At 36.6% G+C, this 26,205-nt stretch overlaps 1 protein-coding gene across 7 annotated transcripts in view; it reads right to left on the bottom strand.

Moving 5' to 3' along the window:
- Positions 1–2,373: 2,373 nt before the first annotated feature.
- The window catches only part of EML1 (EMAP like 1), a 121,199-nt gene continuing 97,367 nt past the window's right edge, over positions 2,374–26,205 (bottom strand). For all 7 annotated transcript variants that reach the window (XM_021549677.3, XM_021549681.2, XM_021549680.2 and 4 more), the window contains 16 exons: positions 23,628–23,777; positions 22,515–22,584; positions 20,125–20,235; positions 18,352–18,447; positions 17,710–17,844; positions 16,248–16,347; positions 13,967–14,121; positions 12,597–12,722; positions 12,202–12,333; positions 10,839–10,906; positions 9,245–9,333; positions 8,631–8,728; positions 8,419–8,506; positions 8,147–8,242; positions 4,218–4,348; positions 2,374–3,924 (listed from right to left, as the gene is read on the bottom strand). In XM_021549677.3, coding sequence (XP_021405352.1) covers positions 3,799–3,924; positions 4,218–4,348; positions 8,147–8,242; positions 8,419–8,506; positions 8,631–8,728; positions 9,245–9,333; positions 10,839–10,906; positions 12,202–12,333; positions 12,597–12,722; positions 13,967–14,121; positions 16,248–16,347; positions 17,710–17,844; positions 18,352–18,447; positions 20,125–20,235; positions 22,515–22,584; positions 23,628–23,777 — 1,771 coding nt within the window. In that variant the 3' untranslated portion in view covers positions 2,374–3,798. The remainder of the gene's footprint in view (positions 3,925–4,217; positions 4,349–8,146; positions 8,243–8,418; positions 8,507–8,630; positions 8,729–9,244; positions 9,334–10,838; positions 10,907–12,201; positions 12,334–12,596; positions 12,723–13,966; positions 14,122–16,247; positions 16,348–17,709; positions 17,845–18,351; positions 18,448–20,124; positions 20,236–22,514; positions 22,585–23,627; positions 23,778–26,205) is intronic.

Below are 26,205 nucleotides of genomic sequence, written 5' to 3' on the forward strand. Positions count from 1 at the left end.
AGACAGGAGGCAAACAATGAAAAGTCTCTACTCAGAAATGGGCAATGATCTTAAAAACAAGATTGAGTCTATATTTATTTTATAAGAGTGTAAAAGAGGGAGAAAGAAGTATTTTGAAAGTATTTGTATTGTTTTCTGAATAATTTAAGACTTAAGAGAATATAGTATCAACTTTAGTAGCTAATTGCTTTGAATACCATAACAGAGAAGCATTACCTGAATACATGCTCATCATTTTGGACAAATATGACAGCCATACAGTTGGAGTAAGTATAGGATCCCAAAATCCCTTTGCTAAATGCCACAGAACAGAAAAAAAAATCCCTACCCTAAAAATATTTCAAAACCTAAGTACATTATACAAATTAGAAGCTGCTCACAGACAAACAGACAATTGAGAAACAACAGAACAGTGCTGGTGCCCTCAATGTCCCCACCCTGGGAGGTGGCAGGGCAGGGAGAAAGGGACAAAAGCAGATGCACTCACTGATATCCCAAAGCACAAGTCACAGAAGAAGTGTGAACAGAGATACAATAAGAAACCAGGAAAACAGCCCCAAAACTACCAGAGAGGTAGTCAAGGCCACTGGCTTTATGAGCAGGTAAAGGCAGCAACATGTGCCAGCCGTGGATGCAGTCCTGGAAGCTGAACAGTGATGCTGGAAATAAAAGGGAAGAAAAGCAAGAAATGGGAATTGAAACCACAGGAAGTTGAAGGGGAGTATCTGAATGCTTGGCAGACAATAGCAATACACAAAAGACATGAAGAGATGAGTCTCTTCTTCAAGCAACACTGCACCTGCTGCAGCCAGGATGAGGGGAGGGAACAGCCAGAAGCAGAAGCCCAGGAGTGTCTTCAGCCATGGACTTTAGACCAGCCTTATGCTCCATGGTAGGGCAGGAAAAGAGCTGCTGCAGACAGAGTGTCAGGTTAAGAATTCAGGTATTTTAGAGAGAATAAAATACACAAAGTTCAAGCATAACCCTTTCTTTATTTTATTTTGTCCTCTTTTTCTTGTAAAGTGAAAAAGAAGACACTCCTGAGAAAACAAATAAATGCAAGAACAAAGGAACAAGGATGGAAGAGGGGAGAGCTGAAGATTAGCTATAACAATGGCAAAATTGTGTAGAGTTTCCTGGATAAAGAAAGGAGACTAACAGTCATCAAACGGATATTTGGCTTAAGACATTACCCACCACTTGCCAATTCAGCTAATACGTTTATCAGGTTTTTATAGAGGAACAAAGACACATTTAACAGCAAAAGTTAGAAACAGAGGAGCAGCAGAGGCACAGATGGGCTGGGATTGTTGAAAAGCCCTTTGATCAGTAACCCTAGGGATGAACTTACAGTATTCCTCATCTATTTCTTCTAAAGGACAACAGTTTAAAATGAAGAAAGGGATCACAAATGCTTTACTATATCCCAAGAGTAGCACCATGTGAGAAGGAAAAAAGGGAACAAGCCAAGCCAATTTGCAAATACTGTTTTCTCTGCTGCAAGTAATGACAAGTCACCTACAGTTCCAAAAGCAGAAAACCTAAAAGCACCTCATTTGCAAAAGCAAATTAAAAAAAAATTAAAAACCAAAAAACAGAAGGTATTGTGGATAACCAAGCATCGAAACACAATGAAAACCAGTCACTTGTGTGTTATGGACTCTTATGATTAGATTAACCTTAGAAAATATAAGGGTATTGTACCTTAGCTTCACACACTTCAAGAAGAGGGAGATTAACATCACTATTAAAAAAAGTTGTTCAGTGCTCCTTTGGCCATTTATTTTTCACATTGCACAGCTAGATCAGAAACTGCATTAGTTGTTGTGTCCCAGCTGGGTTCTGCTTATGGCCACAATAACTCTTGTGCTGCTGCATGGGATCAGAGTAACCAGCTGGGATCAAGACCTCTGCCTTCAGTGACAGTGCCAGGTAACATCAGGTTAAAGTGACCCTGAAACCATGGCCTTTGAAGGTCTTGCCTGAGGACAAGTTCCTAACACAGAAATTGTCAGGAGCTCTTGCTCTGAGCATAAATCTGAGCAGTGGAACAACATTCCACCAGCTGAGTACCCAGAAACAGGAGCTGTGTACTGAGAGGCAGGACCAAGGCAGTTTACAGGTGAGAGCATATGGGGTACCCTTCCCTGCTGAAAAGCTGGAGTTTCACTCTCTAGGTATGTATTGTCATTATGTCCCCAGGGTCATGGGCACACATAAAATTATGTACCCCAAAATCTAGATTTTACTGCCAAATATTTTCAAATGCATCTCTAATGGAGAAATCACAAATGTGTGTTGTTAACTAAAAGCCTGTCTCTTTATCATGCTTAAACAAAGACACCTTACTAAATAAGAAGAATGCATTGAGAATTCACTTTAATACATGTTTATTGGTGTCCTGCACTTTCAGTGTAGGAGGTTGGAGATGTAATAAAAAAGTTTCAAAATTTATTGATTCAATTTCATTTAAATCACTCTAAACAACCAGTGCTTTAGAGTTCAGAGAATTAACATTTACTGTCTGTTACAAGCAAAATTTTAATATTACCTTTTTCGAGTCCACTTAGAACTCTTCTTTTAAAATTCTTCAGATACATTCCTTATAGTAAACAATACATTTCAATCTGTGTCACAATCAACATTGATAAGGCCTTCTTAACCATTTTATACCACCTCCACTGTTACTTCATTGCAAAACACAATCTTATTTCATACTATAAATACCCATCCATGCACAAAACACAGGGGCCAGAAGTTACACATTAATATTTCATATAGGCTTCCAAGTCTTCCTTTAGCCTCTGCAGGTTTATGGTACACTTAAAAAGATATCTTTAGACTTGGTCTACTTGGTCTTAAAATACAAATATACAGTATCCATAAGCATAAAAAAGTAAAGCTGGATGGCCTTACCATTTGTTATGAACTGCTAAAATCTTATACATGTACAATATAGCATCATGCTGATTAATATACATATTAGTTAAATATATGAGCCAATAATGGGGATGTGGCCAAGCTTTATTGGTTTGTTTTCAAAAAGAAATTTTTCATATACAAGTAAAAAGATTTTTAATTTAAACTCATATGGACTACCTGAACCACACAGATATCTGTAAGCCCTGCTGAGAAATTCAGGTCAAACTGGGACAAAGCCTGCTGATTCATTGGAAAAGGAACACAACTCCTCATGGGTGACACCCACGGTGTGCTGTTACTAAGAGAATGCAAATTTACCAGCATTCACATTTTCAGGTCTAGAACACTAATTTTTGCATCTTACATGGCAGTTTATACTTTTTGTATCTATTCATCAGCCTCCAGCAGAAACAGTTCAGTACCTTGACATTGTCATAGATTTTTCTATATAAGTAGATATATAGTACAAAGTGTAGATAGTGAAACAAATAAGCACATATATACAGTCTTTGAAAGGCATTTTTGTGACCAGTTTAGCAGTGTTTATAGAAAACATTTAATATAGTCACATTCTGCTAATACCACTGTATTGCAAACTGTCAAGCCACATTTCTTATATTAAACTTGTACTGCATTGTATATTGTACAACAGAGAACCAACAACCTTAAGGTGTGACACAATGAAAAAAAATACTAGACTGAGTAAGGTAACCAGCACAGGGCTTAAATTTTCCTGAGGTTTGTAAGAATTTTTTAAACAAAAATCACAGTGACCAGGCTAAACTGCAAACATACTGTTAAGTTTTAAATATACAGTTTATACATAAGTTCTGTGCATGGTCGACTCAACTGTGTATGTTCATGCTGATGTTTCCTTTAAATGACTCGCCACTGCATAATACTTGTGTCCTTTCCTCCTGTGGAGATGAGGTGGGTGTCTTCACAGAGAAAATCTACATTAGTTACATGACTACTGTGTCCACCGTACACATGGCTTGGAGCCTAGAAAACACCAGGTTAGTGAGAATAGCAGCTGTTATAAAAGCATCTCATTAGAACATTCATGCAACAATGAAACCAAGGCATCATGTCATCCTCTTGAAGTATTTTAATATTAAATTAACTTTTAAATTTAATTGTTGTCTCAATCAACTTTAAATAAATCCCTTAAAATGTATAAATACTCCCATTCTTCCTGTTCTGATGTGTTTTGGGATTTTTTTTTTTTTGTTCACAGGAAAACAACATTTAATGCGTTTGTGCAAACTACAATAAATTTTTGGGAAATACCTTACCCTAAACTGTGAGCATGGATATGAGAAGAGATGTACTTTGCCAAAGTCATCTCCTGTTGATAGCAGTTTTCTCCCATGGGATCGACAGACAGCGTTGATATCTGTGCCATCTGAACCTTCAGGCCATACACCTGAAACACAGAGGGACTAATTAAAGGCTTTTATAAAGGAAATAAAAGTGACAGCCTAAGTTTCTGTTAAAATATTAATAAAGGATGACTTTTTTAAGAAAACAAAAAACCTATAAAAATAACTGCAACTGAGTCAGAATGCGTATTTCCATACCAGCTGAACTCCAGATTCTAATAGATAATCAAGCATATAAAAAACCCCTTTATTCTTTCTAGTCAGCAAAGTGCTTTAGTCTGAGAAGATGCATTCTGCTGAATTACAGTCATGTGTCTGAGCCTGAAAGAATTTTCATATGGTTATGTGGAAAAGTAACAGTTACTGCTTTTGTTTTCCCTTCTCCTTATGTATGAGTTAACACACTTTTTTTCATATTACATGAGTATGTTTTTAGACTAGAGTATGATCCAAAGGTATTTGTTCATATTACTAAAGTCTAAACCATATGAAAAATGACATTCTATAGTTTAAATTATTATTTATTAATTAATAGATCACTTGAAAAGAAACTGAACCTACTATAAGGTTTTCAAATGCTTTTGTTCTACTATAAGTACTTATCTTCCTTCACTACATACTGTACTCTTTGCTGTTCTTGCACAAAGTAGTGTCTTAAAATCCAACTGTAAGGTCAACAGAGCAGAGATCAAATCTGTGCACCACATCTTCAAAGCCTCTGAATACTTGCCTGTAATAAATTGCAATTTTACTAAAATCCACCCAGTCATTGAAATGTCAGGATTTTGCATGCAGTACTGCAGGCTTTCTTTGGTTATGATTTTCTAATTTAGAATTTATCTAATCCCTACTCAACATAAAGGGCACCAAGCTTTCAGAGACCACTGTCATCTTCAGTTATATTGAGTGCTCTGCCATCATGACTTTGCAAAACTCCTGCCATGTCTTGGCTCTGAGATTTTCAGTGCCTGTCCCTGTGTCACCCATCCTCTGCAGTGTGCAGCCCTACCCACTCGAGTGCATACTCCTCCTCTGGTGCTGCTGCAGGTCAGGGTGAGAAAGTTGCTAAGAACTCCCCTAAGAACTCCCAAGGCACACTCCAGTTCCTCCTTCTTCAGGATACTTCCAACCCCACAGCAGGCATTTGCCATGCCCCGTGGGAACAGCAATCCTTCAGTCACTGGGATTCTTCCCAAATGCAGCCTTTGTATCACTGCACAGCAATTCACTATGAGGAAATAATTTCATGTCTTCATAAAGAATCACAAATTGCTGTAAATAAAATGCAAAGTCTGATTTGTAGACTGCTCTTAACTTTCCTGATGTGTGTGGAAACACCACATTGCTAGATGAGGGATAGCAAAAGAGGCCCAAAAAAATGGAAGCTGCAAAGAAACATGATAATTGCTACTCGTGGAATTATGAATATGCAGAACAAAGAGACACAGAAAAGCTTTTTTAAATATCTGCTTTGACAAGAAGGAGGCTATATGAATATCAAATGCTAGCTGAAAAGAGGCAGGAGTCTTCCCAAGAGGTCATTATGAGAAGCTGGAAATAACCCCTGAAGGAAATAGTTAACTGCCATTTTGAAATGGGGAAAGGATAGCAGGATTTTCCTTTTAATCTCTTGGTTCTTTCAAAATTTATCCTAGTGCCTCACTCAGTTTTTATGAATATGCAAATTTTATCCCCCTTGCTGAAAAAGTAGTCCTTATTTTATCCCATCCTCTGCAGACCTGGAAAAGAGACCATTTCCTTTCTCGCATTTGAAGACTGATGGCATGCTATTTTTCCCTCATCTTTTCTAGAAGTCATTCATTACATCTCTTCTCCCAGAACAATATTTAGATGGATAATTAATTATTCTTGCTAGTCAGCACCTTATCTGTTGGTCCAATGTGAAAAACCAGAAACAGCCATTCCAGCTGTGACTGAAGCCGATACTGATAAATGGATGATTGCTTCACATTTTGCATGGCATCCTTTTCATTACACATTTCACTAATGTATCTGCCTTTCCTACAACAGCATAATGCTGCTGACTCATTTTCAGTTTGTATGCACAAATAATCTGATCTTTCTGTGCAGACCTGCTCTCATCTGTTCAGCATTTGTACAACTGGATTCTGCCATTCTAGTAGTCTCCTCTTTTAGTCTATTGAATCCCTTCCTTTTTTCATACCACTCCTCTGTTTCTCAGGACAACTTGCTAATCCTGCAGCTTTACAACACCTACAAATTTTACATGCTGATTTATCATGCATGCTATTAATAAATATATTCAAACATATCATTCCATTTACAGTGTTCTAGATAGTTTTGAACAAATCTAGTCTGAGTTCTGTTTTGCTTGCAATGTTGTCAGGCTTTATACAGTATCTTAGATTTCTTCTGTTCCTGTCCTTCATCTCAAACACTATTTTCTTCAAAACTGGACATGTGCTATGAACTGACACCTTACTTATGTATTCAGCAACACATAGCTTTTGAAAGAGCTTATGGATTAGTAAGTATTTTAAAGTCTTTGCTCATTCACATTTATGTGTTTGTATCACTAAAACATCCTCCCTCAAGCACATTCTTTACATGGTATTGACTTTCAGTTGAATCATCCCTAAACACTTCCAGGCTGACTAATCTGTTCCCATGCTCAAAGACAGGTGTTCAAGGGACCAGAGTTCCTTCTTCCCCCTGCACTGGTTATGCTGAGTTGCGGGTGCTGTGCACAGTTTGGGATTTTTATGTGGTTCTACCAGAGAGAGAAAATATCCCTAACTTCAGTCAGCCATAGCTACTGAAAAATCAATGTACTAGAAGCCCCACATCCTGGATGCTGTGATTGCTGCTTCTGTGTCCAGTGAGGCCATCCCAGCAAGAATATAAAGATGTTCTAACTGACTGCTCTGAGGCCCTAAAGCACTGATTGACTTTGAACAAAAATGGAGTGGTTTCCAACTCATAATCTATGCGCTTCTTCAATTTATTAATCTAGCCACTCACTTTGCACTTTAGCTTCTCCATATGTGCTCTGAAGGTATATATATGATCCTGCAGATATTGCATTCATTCTCTAGTTTTTCAATACTTTGCCTGTTCTCTGTGAAGTGTTGAAAATAAGTACTAATGGTCTCAAGTTGACACTAACCAGTTTAAACTTCTACCATGGCTTCCTATTTCCTCTTGAGGACTCAAGAATTTGGAACTTCTTGTACTCAGTGTTTGCAACCATCTGTCCAGTCCTGCACACATTGTAGAATGAGTACAAAGTTTCAGAGTACACTGGGGAAAGCAGATCCTTCAAAACTGGCAAAAGAGAAGTCCCATGGAAACAAACCATTGGATTTTGTTATGTTTTTCTTTTTGAATTTCTTTCATTCAATTTAATTGCTACAGACTGTATCACAATACATGATAAGTTCTTAATGAAGGAGACTATCATCGGTTTTGTGTTTGCACAGTAACCAGAGCAAACGAACCTAGTTCTGGTAAGGGGATTTGACCCAGTAACTGCCTAAATACAGGGCAATCTCACAGAACTGCTACTTTAAATTAAAAAGTATGAGAAGCTGCTCTACTGTGACAGAAAGGGCAGTGTGTGATTTTTTCCTTATCTCCCACTTTTGTTATTATATGATATTTATCCTTGAAGCTATCAAGAATATTAAATCAGCGTCTTTCTGGATTGAAATAAGAAGACAGATTGTAATAAAAATGGCATAACAGAAGTTCTGTATTTTTCCCTGAATTATGAATAGTCATGTTTCATAAGCAAAAGTTGGCATTCCATGTGTTTGTTAATAAGAAGAATGGTAAGAACTTGCAAGAGGAAATACACTTACCAAAAACATGGAATCCTAAAGTACAGGTATAAGTGGCCCATTCTATATCCCTAGTTGTTTCAACACTCACAACTTGTTTACAAGCAGAGGGGATCCCTACAAAAGAAAAAGCCCCACATAATATCATATTTAATTCTCAAATTGTATGGATTACACCAGATGAATTAAAACATATGGTTGATCTTGGCAGTTATATGGTCTCATTTAAATTTTAAATCTGTGTTAGACTGCCCGAACTTTGCACAAAAGGACTAAATATAATTCTTACTCACAGTATAAGATTTCATAGTCTCCTGAATTAGACACGAGATATTGTGAATTAACAGACCAATCCAGATGAGTAATGAAGCTGGAATGACCCTACAAAAAGAAAAAGTATTGTATTAACTGCACTAACAGTGTGTCACAATGTGACAGTATTAATACAGTGCTATGAAATACACTTTGGGAGTTGATACTGAACAGGAGAAAGAAGGTTACTTACTGAACATTTGCCAATTCTAGTGTACTTTCTTCCATTTTCACTTACACCATATATATAAATACAGTTGTCATGGGAACCGATTGCCAAGAAGTTTCCATCTATAAACACAAAAGTGAAATTGCAATTATTCCTGTAAGAAAGAACTTAGGCAAATTTTGAAGTTTGTTTGAAAAGTCACAGACAAGAGAAACTGTTCTTAAAGGCCTTGATACTGAAAAATTAATAAATGAAATTTTAATTTTCCAGTTGCACAGTGACTTATCTATCAAGACTACAAAACAGCAATTTGACATAACAAATATAAGTGTTAACAACACATGATATTTTTGGAAGCAGCTACAGTCCATTTAGGGCTAACCTGATTGCAACAACCAACAGAGTCAAGTTTTTTTTTCCCCTTCTTTGCAGTGAAACCATATTGAACACGGGGATGGAGGGAAAACAAAACCAGAGCTTAAGACACCACCCATAAAGTCTTGCCAATGTTTCATGGCACACTTATTTTCAATTTCAGTGTGGCAAGAAGGGACTTATTTTAAAACAAGCCAACCCCTAATTTAATAAAAAATTTCAATGCCTTTTTTTTTTCCCCCAGTAAATAAATGCTCTCAAACCTGGTGAGTAACGCATTACAGACAGCTGTTCGTTTCCATCTGTGTGTACAGTGACCAAGTCTTTTGTTTCTGTGTCAAACACAAACCACCTGTTGTAAGCACAGAAAGAGGCCAATAAATCATTCCATAAGGAATTTAAATCTACTGTAATCTTGACCAACTTTTCTTCTGTCAAAATAGCATAAGTTTTATACTAAGAAGAGAAAAACAGCAACTGCCACTCAATTTGGTCTATTTTTACTTTAACACAAGGATAGTTTCTTTCACATCTTTTTTAACTGTAAAAATGCTCAGGCATTGACCTCAATATCAGTCTTCAGATTTTAGTGTGTTTTAATATGTCATGCACAAGAATAAAGTAAGCATTGTTGTGATGTCCTCCTTTAAAGACCTTCCTCTATGCTATGCTGATATTTAAATTGATGCCTGCATTAAATCCTAGAGCAAAGGAAAACACAAGCAAGCATCAGGACCATTCTCTTCTGATAGGACAAAAAGATGAATTAATTTATTTTAAAGTGAATCAATTCATTATTTTTTCAGTAGTGTAATTTAATTGATTAATTTTAATGAACAAAAAATTAGTTTGTGGACACGTGTAGAAAGGACAAAGATAAAATTTGCATTTCAATATTGCATCAGATTAGAGTCAAAGAGAAGATTCCTCTCAAAGTTTCTCCTTCTGTTTTATAAAGTACATTCAGTAACAAAATAAGTCCTCTATTTAGGGCCGATATAAAATCTGAAATAGGCTTGCCTCATAACCTACAAGCTTCCTATATGTTCTCAGTGAACTGGAACTGTTTTCAGTACTAACAGCCAAGCCTGCCCTCAAGTGACACTAAAGGAGAGGGAGAAGTTAGGCAAAGGCAGTCCCTCCTATGAGAGACAACCACAGATAAACCCAGCAGCTGTCGCTGATGTCACCAAGGGCTCAACCTGCTGCCTAAAATACTCTCCTGCACCTCAGTTTCCTCTGCCTTGTTTATCCCTCACACTCTGCAAGCAGAACAAGTCTCTTAATGTGCATTTTTGCACAATGTCTAGCACAGTGGAAAATATGCCAAATTTTTTAAAGCCTCTGGTTGTCACTGCATTAGGGATCATGAACCACTTGCTGCATTTTCCAACTCGCAGAATTTTTCTACGCGATTTCCTCCATGCAGTCCTAAAGGCCTTGGAGGAAATCTCCCTCCACTACATCCGACTCCTCCTTTAGCCTCTCCTTTTTCCCAGTGGACACAAAGATTTAACATTTAGGTCACTGGTAGGGTGACGTGCCTGGTATCACAGCTGAGCTAGAGTTCCTGCCCTCTCTAAATGTCCTCCTCCCACTGATCCCACTCTCTCTCTCCCAGGGCAGAAACCATCTCTCTGTTCATGCAGCACTCAGCAAGCACAGGCTGCTGGCCCAAGCCTGGAGTTTCTAGGCACTAAGGCAATACAAATAAATTTCACTGTGACATTCAGTAGAAATCAATAGGGAATGGAGATGTGCCATTGCATACATCTGCAAAGTCAGAACATGAGCTTGGATGTGAGATGGAAAAATCAGTGGTTGTTTGTGCCCAAGGTGTAGCTCTGCACCTCTTACCTTCCAGTTAGTGTCCCTACTGCAACAACAGATGCTGAAGGATGAAAACCTGAAGACTGTGCTGGATCCTGGAATGTTTCAGAAAGAAGCATGCTTTTTTACCAGTCCATGTTATCAAGTTATAACAAATATACAATTCAATTATTTGACTCTGAAACACAGTAAAACTATCTTGTTGATTTTAAGGGGTAGTTTTTTCTCTTTCAGTATAAACTTGAAGCGTAAAAAAGCATTCTTCACTAATTTAAATACTATCTAATTAACTTATTTTTCCCTCTATACAAGGCCACTCTTGTCTTTTCTTTACTCTCTAAAAATAATTTGGCAAGTGATTTCATAACAATAACATTGGCAATGGCAGCTTCTCAACAAATCACAAAGAAATAAGAGATAAAAATAACTTCTTAAACTAGAGCTGACCTCAGAATTAAGCTTCAAAGCTGCAGTTTACCTAGAGTCTGAAGGACAAGCAAGTCCCTTACTCAACAAAGGTACGTGGCACTTTGCAGAAGGGCTAAAGCCTAACTCCTACACACACCAACACCTTTTTCCAGCACCTGCTAAGCTGCAGCTCAGTGGGAGATTTAGGGTTTCTTATTTGGATGTGCTATTTTAAAACATTTTACTTTGTAAAACTCTAGTGTTTTTCTTGCAATTTAAACATATGCCTAAAAACAAGGTAAGCATTTTCTTTCTAATACTAGTCCAGTTACAAAGAATGAGCTCCAGAACTTTTCAAGTTATAGAAGAAAATACCAATATAGCTTTATTTCCCCCCTCATACCATTAAAAAATAATTTTAAAATGTAAGCAAAAAACTAGCCCAGTGATCCATCTCATGGAAATGCTTGTGTCCTTAATTTTCTGTATTTTAAAACACTATCACATTGTAGCTTTTTCAGTAAACCTGCTGACATTTTTAGTAATTGAAAATTACTAGCCCTAGAGGCTAGGTGGAAAGGATTTTCTCATTAATTATAAGCAACTGACCATTCTAAAAGAATTAATAACTCTAAAGAAAATTTCAAAGAATTATTAAGACCCAGGATTTCCATACACAGCTTCTGAAACACTACAGCATTCCAGAAAGGAAAATTTCCTAATGTTTTTAAAATATAATTTCATATCAAATGCAAAGATATTTCATTGAATAAACCAGAGGTTCAAACAGTGCATTTAATCTAACTTGTACTCAGAACAGCTACATTAAAAAGCTTTTATATTAATCTCTATGACAAAAATAGGTTTCCCCACAAGTTAATACTTTAAGGTATTTTTAAACAATAATCATAAGAAAAATCAAAATGACTAGAGAATTTCTGTAACAGGAGAATTTCTGTAACTGTATTTAATAAATTTTTACCTCTATAATCTTGTTCCAGATGGGATGGTGAGTGGTTGCATCCCAGAGTGTAATGTGTTTGTCATGTCCACATGTGAAGAACTGAGGCTTAGAGGAATGGACTGCAAGTCCCCAAAGCTCATCAGTGTGGCCCTACACAAGCAGAGATGCTTTTAGACAAAGAAGGTTCAGGCCATCAAAACTAAACATGTTTAAACAGTGTTAAAATGGCCAAATTATATAATAAAATATTAAAAAAATATGTTACATCTAAATAGATACATAGTTATAATTATTCTTATTGCTGAAAGTACTGTAATAATAAATCAGATGCGTATTTATGAAAATTAACTTTAAACAGGATATTTACTGCTCTTACACACTTAGAAGTGTTCTTGTAAGGAAACCCAGCTTACCTGGGTAATTGGGAAAAAGTCTCCTGACAGCGTGCCCTGCAGGACGAAGTTTCTGGTGGTTCCTATTAATACAACGTCCCCTTTTCCCTCTGCAACTGTTCTTATTGGACCAAACTGCTCTGGAATCTGTGGTCATAACAGACAAAAGGATAGAAAAGTCAGACGATTTGTCAGGTTTTGCCATTTTTAAAGTAGTAAATGTGTTTTAGTAAATATTTCACAGCAAAGAAATGAAATAAATTAATACATGTGCCCATCTTGCGAAACTTTATAACAACTTGCATCAGCTCAGTGACTTCTATAACACTGCAAGACAAGACATTCTTATCTACAGAATACTCAAATAAACCAAATATTTCAAGAAACACAAAAGGTTCCTTCATGCTGTGTAAATTCAATAGTAACTAATTGCAGCTGTGGTATCAGACTAAGCATTTCTACTCAAAGCATTTTCTTGGAATGAATGTTTCTTTAATTGCAGCCTAGGCTCTGAATGAGCCAGTGCTAATCTCTAAAATAAAGTTCAAGGGAAGATGTGAATAACAAGCAATACCAGAATATGAACAAATAAGAGAAAAAGAAGGACACCACAGTTAGAAACAGCACAACAAGCATGTCCCTTGTACTGTGTTAAAAACTGAATTACAAAAAGAGACATGCCAGTTGCATATATATTTGCAATATTAAATAGTATCATTATTATTATATAGTATTATTATTTGATTATTATTTAATATTATATAATAGAGTTGAAGCTCTTCCTCAGACTTTTCTACTGATTCGTCTCTTACATTCAGTATGTAAACAAAGTAGTTCTGTCCAAACAAATTCTGCTTTAATCTTCTAAGTTCCTACATAGCATTTTCAAATTTTGTTTAAATTACATTTTAAAAACAACATCAACCAAGAAATAAATTAAAAACTTTAAGTATTAAATCCGTAAAAAAATCCTGACATCATTTTGAGAAAGAGGAATGTATAAAACCATTTCAATACTGTAATACTCTGAAGTTAAACATTACCTCACATTATTAAATGCAAAGAAAGGAAGAAATAATATGGAAAGATACACAAGATCTTTTTCCAGTTACCACAGACCTTAGAAAGGAAATATTATGTTAATGAATAGGCAATCACAGGAATGACCTGAGGACTGAAAACTTAGGAGTTCTGTGCAGGGCCAGGAGTTGGACTCGATCATCTTGATGGGTCCCTTCCAACTCAGCATATGAAAATACTGTATTTTACCACTAATTTGCTTTCTCATAGAATACATATCCATAAGAAAAAAAAAATCTCAAAAAAGCTTCTCAAAGGACAATAGAATTTTATTTTAAGTAGCAGAGTAATTTCAAGATAGGCAGTATCACCTCAGTTTTGTGAATTTTTTGGTAGTTTCCATTCCAAGATATCAGCTTTCGGTCTTTTCCACCTCCTGATACCAACGTGCCATCTCGCAGCATACACAGTGCAAATATTCCACCCTCGTGTGCTCCTTGAACTGCGTGGCTTATTCTGTTGGTACCTGAATAGAAGAAAAAAAGGCATTATTACTAAAATACTCAGCTTAAGAGCTCTTTTCCCCCCATTTTTTTCCTCCACTCCTCTACTATCTCTCAAGGATTGCATTTAAACAATGATAACAGCGGACACGGGGTGCTGGACCAAAACACACAGACCCACAGAAGAGGCTGAATTAGTAAATTTTATGATTTTACATTCTCCCCACCTCAGAAATGAAAATATATATACTCCAAGGCCAAGAAGCAATTAAAGTAGGTTCACTTAAACCTTTCAAGGGGGTCTAAGCAAAATAATTTGACATCACATTTGACCTGCAGTAGCACTACACACCTTATCAGCAAAAACCCATAACCCAGTCACTTTTATCCTCCAGTTATAAGATATTCTACAGCCTCCAGATCCTGAACTTGTACCAAAATCTGACTAAGCTAGAGGTCCTTGTATATCTGGCAGAATGGGATGATCATTCTCCAGAAGAGCCTGTACTTCTTTACTCATGAACTTGGCTTGTTCAAGTAGTTTCTTAGACTCAGCACTGTCAAAACCAACTACATTAGATTAAGTATCTCTGATTTGGTGAATCATTACTATTAAGAAGTACAAATAAATGATTACTGGTGATTCTATTACTGAAATGTGCACTGTTCATCAAAGCTTGGCTAAGTTGATGTTTAGCTCAAGTGAGAGGCTGATGTAAGTTAGAAAAAACCAATTGCCTTTTCCTTCATCCATGTCTATGGATATAATGCATCAGGCCCAACTGATTTCTATTAAGAGAAGTCTTTGCTAAGGGTACTCTGACCTGGTGGAAGCAGCCCTCTCTTGCACATAGAGCTCTGAGTCAAAGGTAGTGAAGGCAGAGCAAGTACACTGTACTGAGACAGAAAAACAAGAAAAACATTTTTTTGTCCAGCCCTAAAGAAGAAGTTGGCAGAAGTTGAAATTTTGAGCACACAGAGAATTCTCTTTTATTTCTGGGAGAAAGGGCAGAAGAGGCTGCTTGCAGTCAAGGCAGAAACTGGTCTACCAGCATGATGGCAAACTGGCCCCTGAGCAGTGCACTGTCCCTGCCTCCCTTGTCTGCTGGCAGTCGAAAATAACAATAAAGAACAGGGACATGGGACATTGCAATTTCTAAAGTCAGTTTAGAAGGAAAAGTGTTGAAGTGCCTTGCTATAAATTACCGTAAGAAAAAGGAAAGGGAAATAAATGAGAAGCCAAGTTACAAACACCATAGCCACCCCTGTCCCCAGCGGTGTACTGGCCAAGGAAATTATTAGTTGACAGTCCTTGGCTGAAAAAGAAATCTACAAAAACAACTGAGTAAGGCTCAACTGTATAACTAATTCATTGTATTGTTTTCAGGGTCTTATCTCTTTGAGTAGTATCTCGGGAGAAAGCACTGAGTAAATAGGAAAAAGCTGTCATCCATATCCCTTCTTCCTTTACTAACAAGGCCTCCTTTAAGGGATTCTCCTTATTCCTATGCATGGTATCTCAGGCACTAAGTACACGTTTAGGATATTGCTGCTGTTTGCCCTCTGGCAGGCAGTGCCTTCTGCTGACTAAAAAATGGTTTCTTCTTACTAGAAAATGCTTTTTAAGTTCTTCCTATCCATCTATCTTCCTATCCATTTATTCCTTCTGGAATAAAGCTGAGGAATTCAATTAGATCTGAAAATAATTTAGCTTGACTTCCTAGAAAAACAAATACTGCTATTTTTTGTCTTTTTAAAAGTATATGTCAATAGGCATAATTTCTGCAAACAGTAGAGAGGGACAGGATAGGAGACTGGAGATCATCAATTACATTAACAATTTTTTTGCTGTACAGTGACTAAAGAAAGAACTTTTCTCGCCATCTCTTACATCAGTAAAAGCCCTACATGCTGGCATGGCTCTGTGTATTTAACCATAGGGAACACATTCAATAGAATTTTGTGCTCTAGCAGTTAGGCACAGATATTCTTAACTTCTTGTAGAAAAGAATCCAGGCACAATCTGCTGGATTGGTCTTGGGAAAGAGCTCAAGATAAAATTTATTCTTCTTGAAATGAAGCTTTACACTCAAGTCTACACTCACAGTCTAATATTAAGATGGAGGTCAATAGTGAACTTTTATCTTACCTTTCCCCCAAACCAAAATGTTTCCACTTGAGTCTCCTGTAATAGTATCACCATTTTCAGAAAAGGTCACACACAGGACAAACTTTGGCTTCTCTTGTTTCTGCATGGTTATGAAAAAATACACTCACAGCAACATACAACCCATGGATTTTAACTTTATGCATTTGGTTAATTTAGTTTAGTCTTATACAACTCTATTATCACTTAAAAATCTACAAGAGTTAAACATATTCCTACAGCCTGAACAGAATAATCTGTGCAAGGGCAGAAGAGGCATCAGCTGAGGCTTGTGGCCCAATCCTGCACCCTTAATTGCAAGCTGGGGACAGAGTGAGTGAGAAGTCCTGCTAACATGTAACACATGACCAGGACTGCTCTGAGATAAACCAAATCCCCCAGCTACTGCAGAATGCCAAAGACTTGTGGCCAAAGTTTCAAACAAGCTTTATTATTATAATTCTTAACTCCAAAGTTTCTAGGAGAAAAAAAAAATATTACTAGAGGGTTTGGCAATAGTGTAAGAATTAAGGAATCATCTCTTGAAAAATGCCCAAGTTTCAGTAATGAAACTCCTGCATTTAAGACATGGACAGCAACAAATCAATTAAATGTGTAAGGGAACAAAAACATCACTGGTAGCTTCTAAGGACATTATATACTCCTTGTTGACAACCTATGTGTATGATCTCTTTCTCCTCCAAACTAAGAGCTGTTCTATGCTAGGACAACCACCCTTTTCAGCTTAACCATCATCAACACCAACAGAGCTAAAAGAAGCAGAAAAATCCATTTAAAATGCATGAAAAATAAAATGTACCAAAATTTAAATGCATTCTTTCACCATCTCCTTCTGATTTCACACAAAGTATATTAACTGACATTGTAAATATTGTTCTGACTATCCTTGGGAGCACTCACTGGAGTTATCTGCAGTCACTGCAAACATCCCTCAGTTGTGCGTGCAAATGCTGTACAGCTTAGTCTATGTTCAAGAACAAAACCAAATCAAAACCTTGGAATGAAAATGATATTTACCAAATAGTGGCCAGCTCAATCTGTATTTGAATGACATATGTGCATGTGTCTGAGCAGAACAGAGGAAAAGGGAAGAAAATTCATCTTTCACAAAATAAAAATCTCCTCCATGACTCTCTTCTTATTTTTTTTTTAAATTTTTTTAAACTTGAGTTAATCATAGAGAGTTTTGAGGTAATTTTAATTCACACAGGTTGTGGCTGGGAGGGTGGGGGTATGTAGCAAAAATAATACAGAAAAAAGAATAAAAGGAACAATGAGTAATTGCATTTCAAAATTTCAGTGAGGAAGTTTTACCCATGGAAAACTGAACTTCTGCAACATTTTGAGTTTAATAATGAACACTTCTTTTGATTTACTCAAACCTTATTTCTGTATGACTGTATCATTACTATAAACATAAAATTAGAGAAATATTTTATTTTACCTCAAATAATCCTTGCTTTTTAATGAGGGAATTGCCTTCTAGTGTCCAAAAATAAAGGTGTGATTTTCCACAAGTAACTATTATATTTGTATCAGTAGGGTGAAAATCTGCAGCAAATACAGCCTCATTAGAGCACTTGGAAGGAAAAAGAAAAACATTGTATCAAAATCTAAAATGCAAAGGACAGGAAACAATATTATACAGTTCTCTACTTAGGTAAACGGACACTTCTGATATAAGAATAATTCTGAGCTATTCATCTACTAACATTGACTGGAATACATTTTAGTCAAAAATGTTATGTATTTATAAGTTAGTATCAAAATGTATCCTTAAAAATCATGTCACATAATGAGCATTTTTAAGCAAAAGTTTAGTTTAGACATTTTTCTTGCACATGCTCCTATCATTACTGCCTAGAATTTTCTAATCAATTCTAGAATGACAACAACAGTAAAATTTAAAAAAATCCAAAACTATTGCAATAATCTTAACAGAGGAAATATTCCTTTTCTTCATGCTCCTTGCCTTTTGTACAGTGAGTGTTAAAAAGGCACAAAAGGTTAAATACAGAAAGACACTTTATTATGTGAAACCAGATCTACATACAAGCAAGTAGTACAAAATATCTTATTGCAACACCTTGACATCTGCCAGCTTTTCTTCTTTCTGCCAGTCCCACACTGAAAGCACATGGTCATTGGAGTCATCCACAGAGCACAGGCTACTCCCTCCATTCTGGGGCAAAACATGGGAAATATTAATGCATCACCCAAACAACAGAGAAACATATAAATACACATTCAAAATAAGGAAATACTTATGTGTAAGTGGAGATATTTACACATATTTACACTTCAACTGTTATACTTGTAGTCAGATCTCCATAAAATATAATAATTTATAGGGTCATGCTAAAAAGGGACCTAGAAGAGGAACTGTTGGAAACTGCAGACAAGGGTAGGTATCTCTTTACAAATATTCAGTAGTGGAAATGCCAAAGTCAAACTACTACTTGATGTTTCAAAGTCAAACATCATTACCTATTTTATTAAGAAAGCTTTTCCTGACAACTATACTGGATTTCTTTCTTTGCAACTTAAACCAATTATTTCTTCTCAGATGTCTGTTAATATAGGAAACAATTTTATTCTTCATATTGGTATAATGGACCATAATCAGAAAACACAGTAAGGAATTAGAAAACAACTTATTCTTGACAGGTGTCTTTTTTATAGTTATGACGTTTATCACTCTTTATAATCCTAATTACCCTAATTCCTTCATTCTTTCTTCATTCTTCAGACCCACAACACATATCACAACTACAAAAACTGTGCAGAAGTAACCCATGAGGTAGGGCAGAGGCAGGACTAAGAAACCTGAAGAGAGGGCCATCTAAAGTGAGAAAAGTGCTGCTACTGAGTGGGAAGTGATGCTCAGAGCAGGCCAAGCTCTGACTGAAATCACAAAGCAAACATTAAATACTGGCTTTCGTCTGGCAAATGCCAATAGTGCTCCTCTGTTATTATGTATTTATTTCCCTCCAGAGCATTTGCTTATTAATCCTTTTTACTTATCCTTCAAAGTTGATGTCAAGCTGTGTTAGCTTTCACCTTTGTACTCTTAAAAAGTTCTCCAAATACAGCCTTCTCTTTTCTACTTTCTATAAACACAGTTATCAATGGATTTCAAGTGAATTCACTGACGTAAATTTTGCCTAGGGAATACACCAGGTAGTCCTATCTAAAAATGCTGTCAGGACAACCAGTAAGCACCACATACAGATTCTGTTGTACACAGGGGGCTTTGAAACCTGCATGTATCAGGTCACAGACTCAAGTTTTTATATGGGACTCAAATGCTGCCTATATCAGCATATAAATATTTCCTTTATCTCTCCGACAGATTAGAATTCAAAGGATGGTGCCAAGAGGCAAACAACAGTATTTTACTTTTTTACAATCCTTTATCCATATGCCTTTGCTGCTTTTTAGCAAAAGATTTTGATTCTTCTATGGGAGCCTCTGTTTTTAAAAAGTCTTTCATCAATCATTTTGGACACAGTGAGAGGGTTAAAAGATGGAGAGTAATTTTCTTATGCAGGGAGAAACACAATAGCATGATTCAGGAAACCTAGGGATGCTGAAATTTCAAGTACACAAGTATTTTTGCACTGTCAAATAAATTAATTGCAGTTTATTTTAACGACAGGGTAAATCTCAGAATGCTGCGATATTGTTAACTTTAATAGTAAAACTGTTGGAAACAACTGGGCTGCAAGCTTTCCTCCTCTAAAGAGAAATCTGAGAGAAAAGACAGCTTGGATGTTTGTTTTGGTCACCTAAATTTGAAAGATTTCAAAGATCTTTCCAGCAAACAGTCTTAATGTGACTATTCATTTGCTTTACTTACAGATTTAGAAAAAGCAATGCAAGTGACAGCTCGGTCAAAAAACCCCATTCCAATGACATGAAGCGTGTTCAGAGTTACAGAATCCCAGACACGCACGTGTGGTGGCAATTGCTATAAAACAGACACAAAAAACATCAACTCAAACAATGATGGAGAAAACCCACCGAGATTTGAAAAAATCAGAATGCATCTGAAAAAAAAATCACAATTGAAGGTATAAAAATTATCAGAACTTCTCTCGAGTCACCCATGTAAGCACAGATACATTATGAATGGTTTGCTGATTACTGTGCCTAGGACCAGTATCTGGGACTGACTATCCAGAGCGTACAGCACATCAGATCTCACTGATCTCAGTCTGTGCACTGAAGTTCATGGCCAATGAGAACAACTGAAAATTGTTCATGACTTTGTGACATGGGATTTACTGGTAAGCCCAGGAAGAGTTTAAACTACACCAATTGAGATAACTCTGGTTAACGTAAAAGGTAAAAGTGTGTAAAGAAACTCAGGAATTTTTAAAATGTAATTCATTTCGACATGATAAAAATGGCTGGGGAAAATAACTTTATGTTCAAACTCTTCTTTACAGCTGTAATCAGAACGAGACTGCTTTTTGTAAATAAAATTCCAGATGTACATCCTGGGCCCAGATAACGCCCCGGGGTCCCCTCTCACTCCATCCCTCCCCTCCGTCCATCCGTCCATCCCTCCCCTCCCTCCATCCCTCCCCTCCTTCTCTTTGGCTCCGGGCGCCCCGCGATGCCTCCCACGGCCACCAGGGGGCAGCCCCGGGCAGCTGGTGGAGCCCCTCGCTCACAGTCAGGGTAATTTGGTTAATTTAGTTCAGTCTTATACAATTGTAGGACAATTATAAATTGTTCTTTAACAAAAAATAAATATATATTAAAAATCCTAAAGGCCACAACAGTACCTCTGTTATATAAGCGACTTTCATATACTTATATATCACATTCCACTCAAGCACAGACCTCAAACTTTTAAGTTTTATTTCATAAATACAATGGTAAGTAAATAAAAGATCCAACACATAATAAAAATTAATAGTTTACATTACTCAGCTAAGTTATCTTTATATAAACCTATATTGCATAACTCATATTTCTTTTCTTTTGTTTTTTTTCACTGTTTTGGTTTTGACTGGGAGAGAGTTAATTTTCTTTTGAGTAGCTAGTGCTGTGTTTTGGACAAGAATAATGTAGATAACACAGATGTTTTGGCTGTTACTGAGCCATGCTTACCCTAAGTCAAGGACTCTTCAGTTTCCCATGCTCTGACAGTAAGGAGCAGCATGTGAAGCCAGGAGGCAGCATGGTCCAGATAGCTGATCTGAACTGCCCAAAGGGATATTCCAGACTATAGAACACATGGCCAGTACATAACCTGGGGAGCTGGCCAGGAGAGGCAAATTTGGGCTGGGATGAGCTGGCCTTCAGTCAGTGAGTGATGAGCCACTGCAATGTACATAATTTCTTGGGTCTTATTTGTCTTTTTGTTGTCTTTATTGTTGTTATTATAATTTAATTAAAATTTAATCATAATAACAACTGTTCTTATTTCAAACCACAGGGTTTGTCCTTTTTCCAATCCTCCTCCACATCCCACTGAGGGGTGGGGGGGTGGATGAGTGGCTGTGTGGTACTTAATTGCTGACTGGAGTTAAATCATGACACACAAAGTAGTCAGCATATTGATAATCCATATTTTTTCCCAAAATTCTTTGGTGTCTGCCTAAAAATTTGCAATAGTTTGGTTGTGACAGTTACTCTGTTGAGTAACTTTTTCCTCATAGCTTTTACTGCTTGTGCTTGTTCCCATTCTTTTTCCCTTTTGTTAGCTCTTTGGAGCAATGTTCATTTCACTCTGTTCAGATAAAGTCCCAGTTTATGGTTAAGTTTACAATAATACTGGTGGCAATAGAGAGAAAAATATTCCTGCCCAGATGATGGCAAGAGTAAGAGTTTATTTTTTTCCAGCAAACAACCCAAACCCACTCTTTGTAGTTTGGTTTTGGTGGCTGTGATCAAAAATGAAGTTGTATACTATACAATTTAATGTCCCCCTTAACTCCACATCCATCCACCCTCTCAGGTCTCCTTTGCAGCCTTACCCCTCCATGTCTCTCAGAGACCATCTCCAAATTTACCTTCAGCCTAAGTCATGGAACCAGAAACCATTGACCAGTTTTCATAATGAAATTGGGAAACTGAAAATTGATAGTGTGCAATAGGAACTCTCAAACTGAGTTTTGCTTCTGTTCAGTCCAAAAATATAAGACCAATTACAGTAGGAAAAGAATACAGCATGTATCTTAATAACATACTCTTATGAAATATAAACAATTATACATCAGTAAAGAATCCACTTACTTTCCCATCCTTGGATGTCCCTGCAACTTGACCTGTTGCTATAGTGATCCTATCAGGATGAACAGCCAGGCTACAAAAGAAAAGAGGCCAAACTTTAATATATTGACTATCCATTTCAACAAGCTATTACTTGAGCTTGTAATAAATAGCCTTGTTTTAGTCACATAAAGCACACAGCATACGTGTAAACTTTTTAAGAATATAAAACCAGAACTGACAAAACAATTGTTATGTTCTTGTATTTTAAAATCCTCCGAATTATTTTTTCACTGCATCTGCTTTGCATGCCATTCTAGAGGCCAAGTACCCTACAAAATGAACTGTGGCAATAATTCATTTAGCTTACAACGAGAAAGACATCCTCTTTCCAGTAAACCTGATAGCTTTGAAATATCTAGAGACAGAAAACTTGAAAGAAATGAGATGGAACAGGTCCAACATAAAAATCTCCTTGTAAAACAACCAGATTATACTAATAATTCATTTTATGAAACATGCTCATAATTCAAGCAGATTTGGTTATCAGGCCTATTTTTGGCTTTGAGGGACAATGGATGTTTCATAATGCCTAATCTAATGAAGGGATATCAAACTCATTTTGTACATTAGGGCCCATCAGGTAATCCAGGTGCTCTTTTTCAGCTACACTGTGCAAATAGACTGATATCATCAGATAAACCATATGTTTATTTAGATTTCAGTTTAATGATTCTGATATTTGCTGGTATCTAGTATCCTCTGATCTTCAACACACTTAAATCACTTTGAAGCTCAATCTGGCATGTGTGCATGGCAGCAAACAAACCAGGTCTAGTTTACAGGCTATCTACCATGGGGACAGCACACCTGAGGACTACCAGGAGAGCCACAGGTGAAATTACAACTATTTTGCTGGTTAGGTTGAACCTAAAGGAACTGTACAAGGCACCCAAGCCCTGATAAAGGGCAATAACTCAACCCTACTTAAAAAAGTCAAGGAGAAGATTCTAAAGGAGAAGATTCTAAACAAGAAGATAATGTTTAATCATCCTACAAGAAGAGTAAGGGAAATGAGTGACTCTATCTCAATTACTGTTTTGTGAAGGAAAAAAGAACTGCTCTTAGATGACTTACCACTTCACATCATCATTATGACCAGTGTAATGTCTCTGAAGCTGCTCTTCGACGTTGAACAGCACAACCACAGAGGCGATGAAGTACACGGTCTCGCCCGTCGGCAGGAGATAGAGATTGCTGCGGCAGTCCCGGCCCCTATAGCCATAGCTAGAGTGTTGGTCAAGCTGAATAACATCATCTACCCATGAAGAATGTTAAAAACAAGAAACAAACAAAAAAAAAAAAAAAAAAGATTCTTTGTCCTTGTAGTCTGTAGTCTCTGTCCTAGAGTCTCTGTCTCTTGGCTTGAGTACAGCTTTATTACTTGACAACTTTCAGAACTCTTTCCCTTACTACAGTTGAGAGTTGAAGCACTTCAGACTTTAAAACCTGCATATCCTACAGAAAATGCATAGCAAAGAATAGGGAAATTTGCAGATGTACTATTCCTTTAGCATCCTCTAGAATTTGCTAAATACCAGATGAAGGCAATGCTAGTTTTTTCCCAGGTGTATTTATTATTTACACTGCTTGACTAATTAAAATAGAAAATTAGACTTGATAGAAACATTAATAAGCCACTCAGCACATCTCCCTGAACTACACGAGGATTGATTGCATTATCCTGTGTGTGGGTTGATTCATTTCATTAATGTGGACATGACCAGTCAAATGGATAAAAACTGTAAAAGGGTTACATCATCCATTCCAATTTATTTTTGTAGAATTTAAAAGGCAGTGGCCCAGATTCTGAAGGTAGTCATATCAATATGAATATAAAATTAATTCAATGAAATGACTGGAATAATAATCTCATTTAGACTGAATGTTAAATCAGCCAAATTTTGTAGTTTTATTCTTCTGAAGAGTCATTAGGGACTACAACTATTTTGGCTTTCTTTTTTTTTATGGAAACAGAAAGAAACAGCATTAGCAGAATCTTGGCAAAACAGAAGTGCGTTCTAATGGAGTCAGTATGGAGGAACTGGCCGTGAAAAATATATGGGCAGATAATGAAACCCCAATTATGTGATCTAAACAAGATACTTGTGCACTATTCTGGATGGTCAATGATAAGCCACTCAAACTAAAATAATCATGTTAACATTGTTGAATTAATAAGGTCAATAGTTATCCTATATAAATATCTACTTTAGAAGAAACAGCTTGCTGATTTTTTCTTATAAATGCAATAGAACTAGTGCTGCATATCCAATTAATGAAGTGTGAATTCAGAAATAGAGCTTTTAGTCTCATAAACTGAAACACCACAGCCAAAGTTTTTTGAGATATTAAAGTGTGATTACATTGAAACAATCAATATCTTCAATTACAAAGAATTTACTATCAATTTGAATCTGTCTGCAGTGGTTGGTGTCACTACTCTAGATTGCTAGACAATTATTTATTTGTTTAAATTTATTTTTCTCTCTAGGGCCAGATAGCATTATGAATTGAAGCCAACATAATATTTCCCTAGTTCAATAACAAATCATCAAATTTATAGTGAACCAACAGTTGAAGTTAGTGTAAGGAATTGAACTTCTAAAAAAAGTGGAGAACATAATACAAACATGCATAAGTAACAAATCTCAGTGCACAAAAATAGCCATTAAATGGGAAAGATTACATTCTTTAGGGAAAATATCCTTTCTTTACTATTCTTCCTGTGGGGAACAATGCTGCATTCAACCTTTCACATGACTGCTGTTGTCAAACACTCAATTTCTTTCTATCAGCCTTTTTTCTCAAAAGCAAACTCCTGGGGTTGATCCCTCCTTCTCCTCACTGTTTCCCACACTCGGATTTGGTGGCTTCATCTTGGATTTGGTGAGCTGGCACTACAGGGAGTGTTACCTTGACCTTTTCTTTTCATTTGGCTTGCAGTTTTTGTTTCAAACCTCCTGCTTGCCAAGTGAGTTGCTCTCAAATGGATCTGGGAAGGCCACTGCTCCCACCCTGATGTCCCTAGTGCTGATTTCTCACTTGGATTTTCCACCTCTGCTCCAGACCCTCCTCACACTTTATCATTCAAGTGTTTTTGTTTCTTCATGTCCTAATATATATGATAATATATCAAAGGTGTGAATCTTTTTCAGCTTACCCAGACAGCTGCTAATGTGACTGTAATAACCCTTTATGGTTCTGGTATGCCCTGAAATCTGTACACATTAGATTTTCTTCCTGCTGTTTCTCATCATACTCTGTTTTCCTTTCCATTTGTCCACACCACCTCCAATATCTTGTTTCCCTATCCCCATTCTTACATTATAGAGCATTTCTGGCTGTACTCCCACAGCTGGACTAATTTATCTGTCACAAAGATATTTTTTCCTATTCCAGTTCCGTTACCCTCCAATCAAACAGTGCAGCTTCTCTAACTCAACTGAAATGAATGTCTGCAATATTGCTTGGTTTTCTGCTGTATTTCTCTTTCTTCTGAAATGATCTCATGCTCCTGCTCACAGTTTCTTTTCCACTTGTTACAGTCTGTAAAATGGGCATTACCTTCTCCATCTTTTTTTAAAATTATTTTTAAATTGTCTTTCTAAACCTTCCATATACCTAGTTTTTGCTGTAAGTATTAAGTATGGAT

The sequence above is a fragment of the Lonchura striata genome, chromosome 6, assembly GCF_046129695.1.
Source record: "Lonchura striata isolate bLonStr1 chromosome 6, bLonStr1.mat, whole genome shotgun sequence".
Taxonomy (NCBI): Eukaryota; Metazoa; Chordata; class Aves; order Passeriformes; family Estrildidae; genus Lonchura; species Lonchura striata.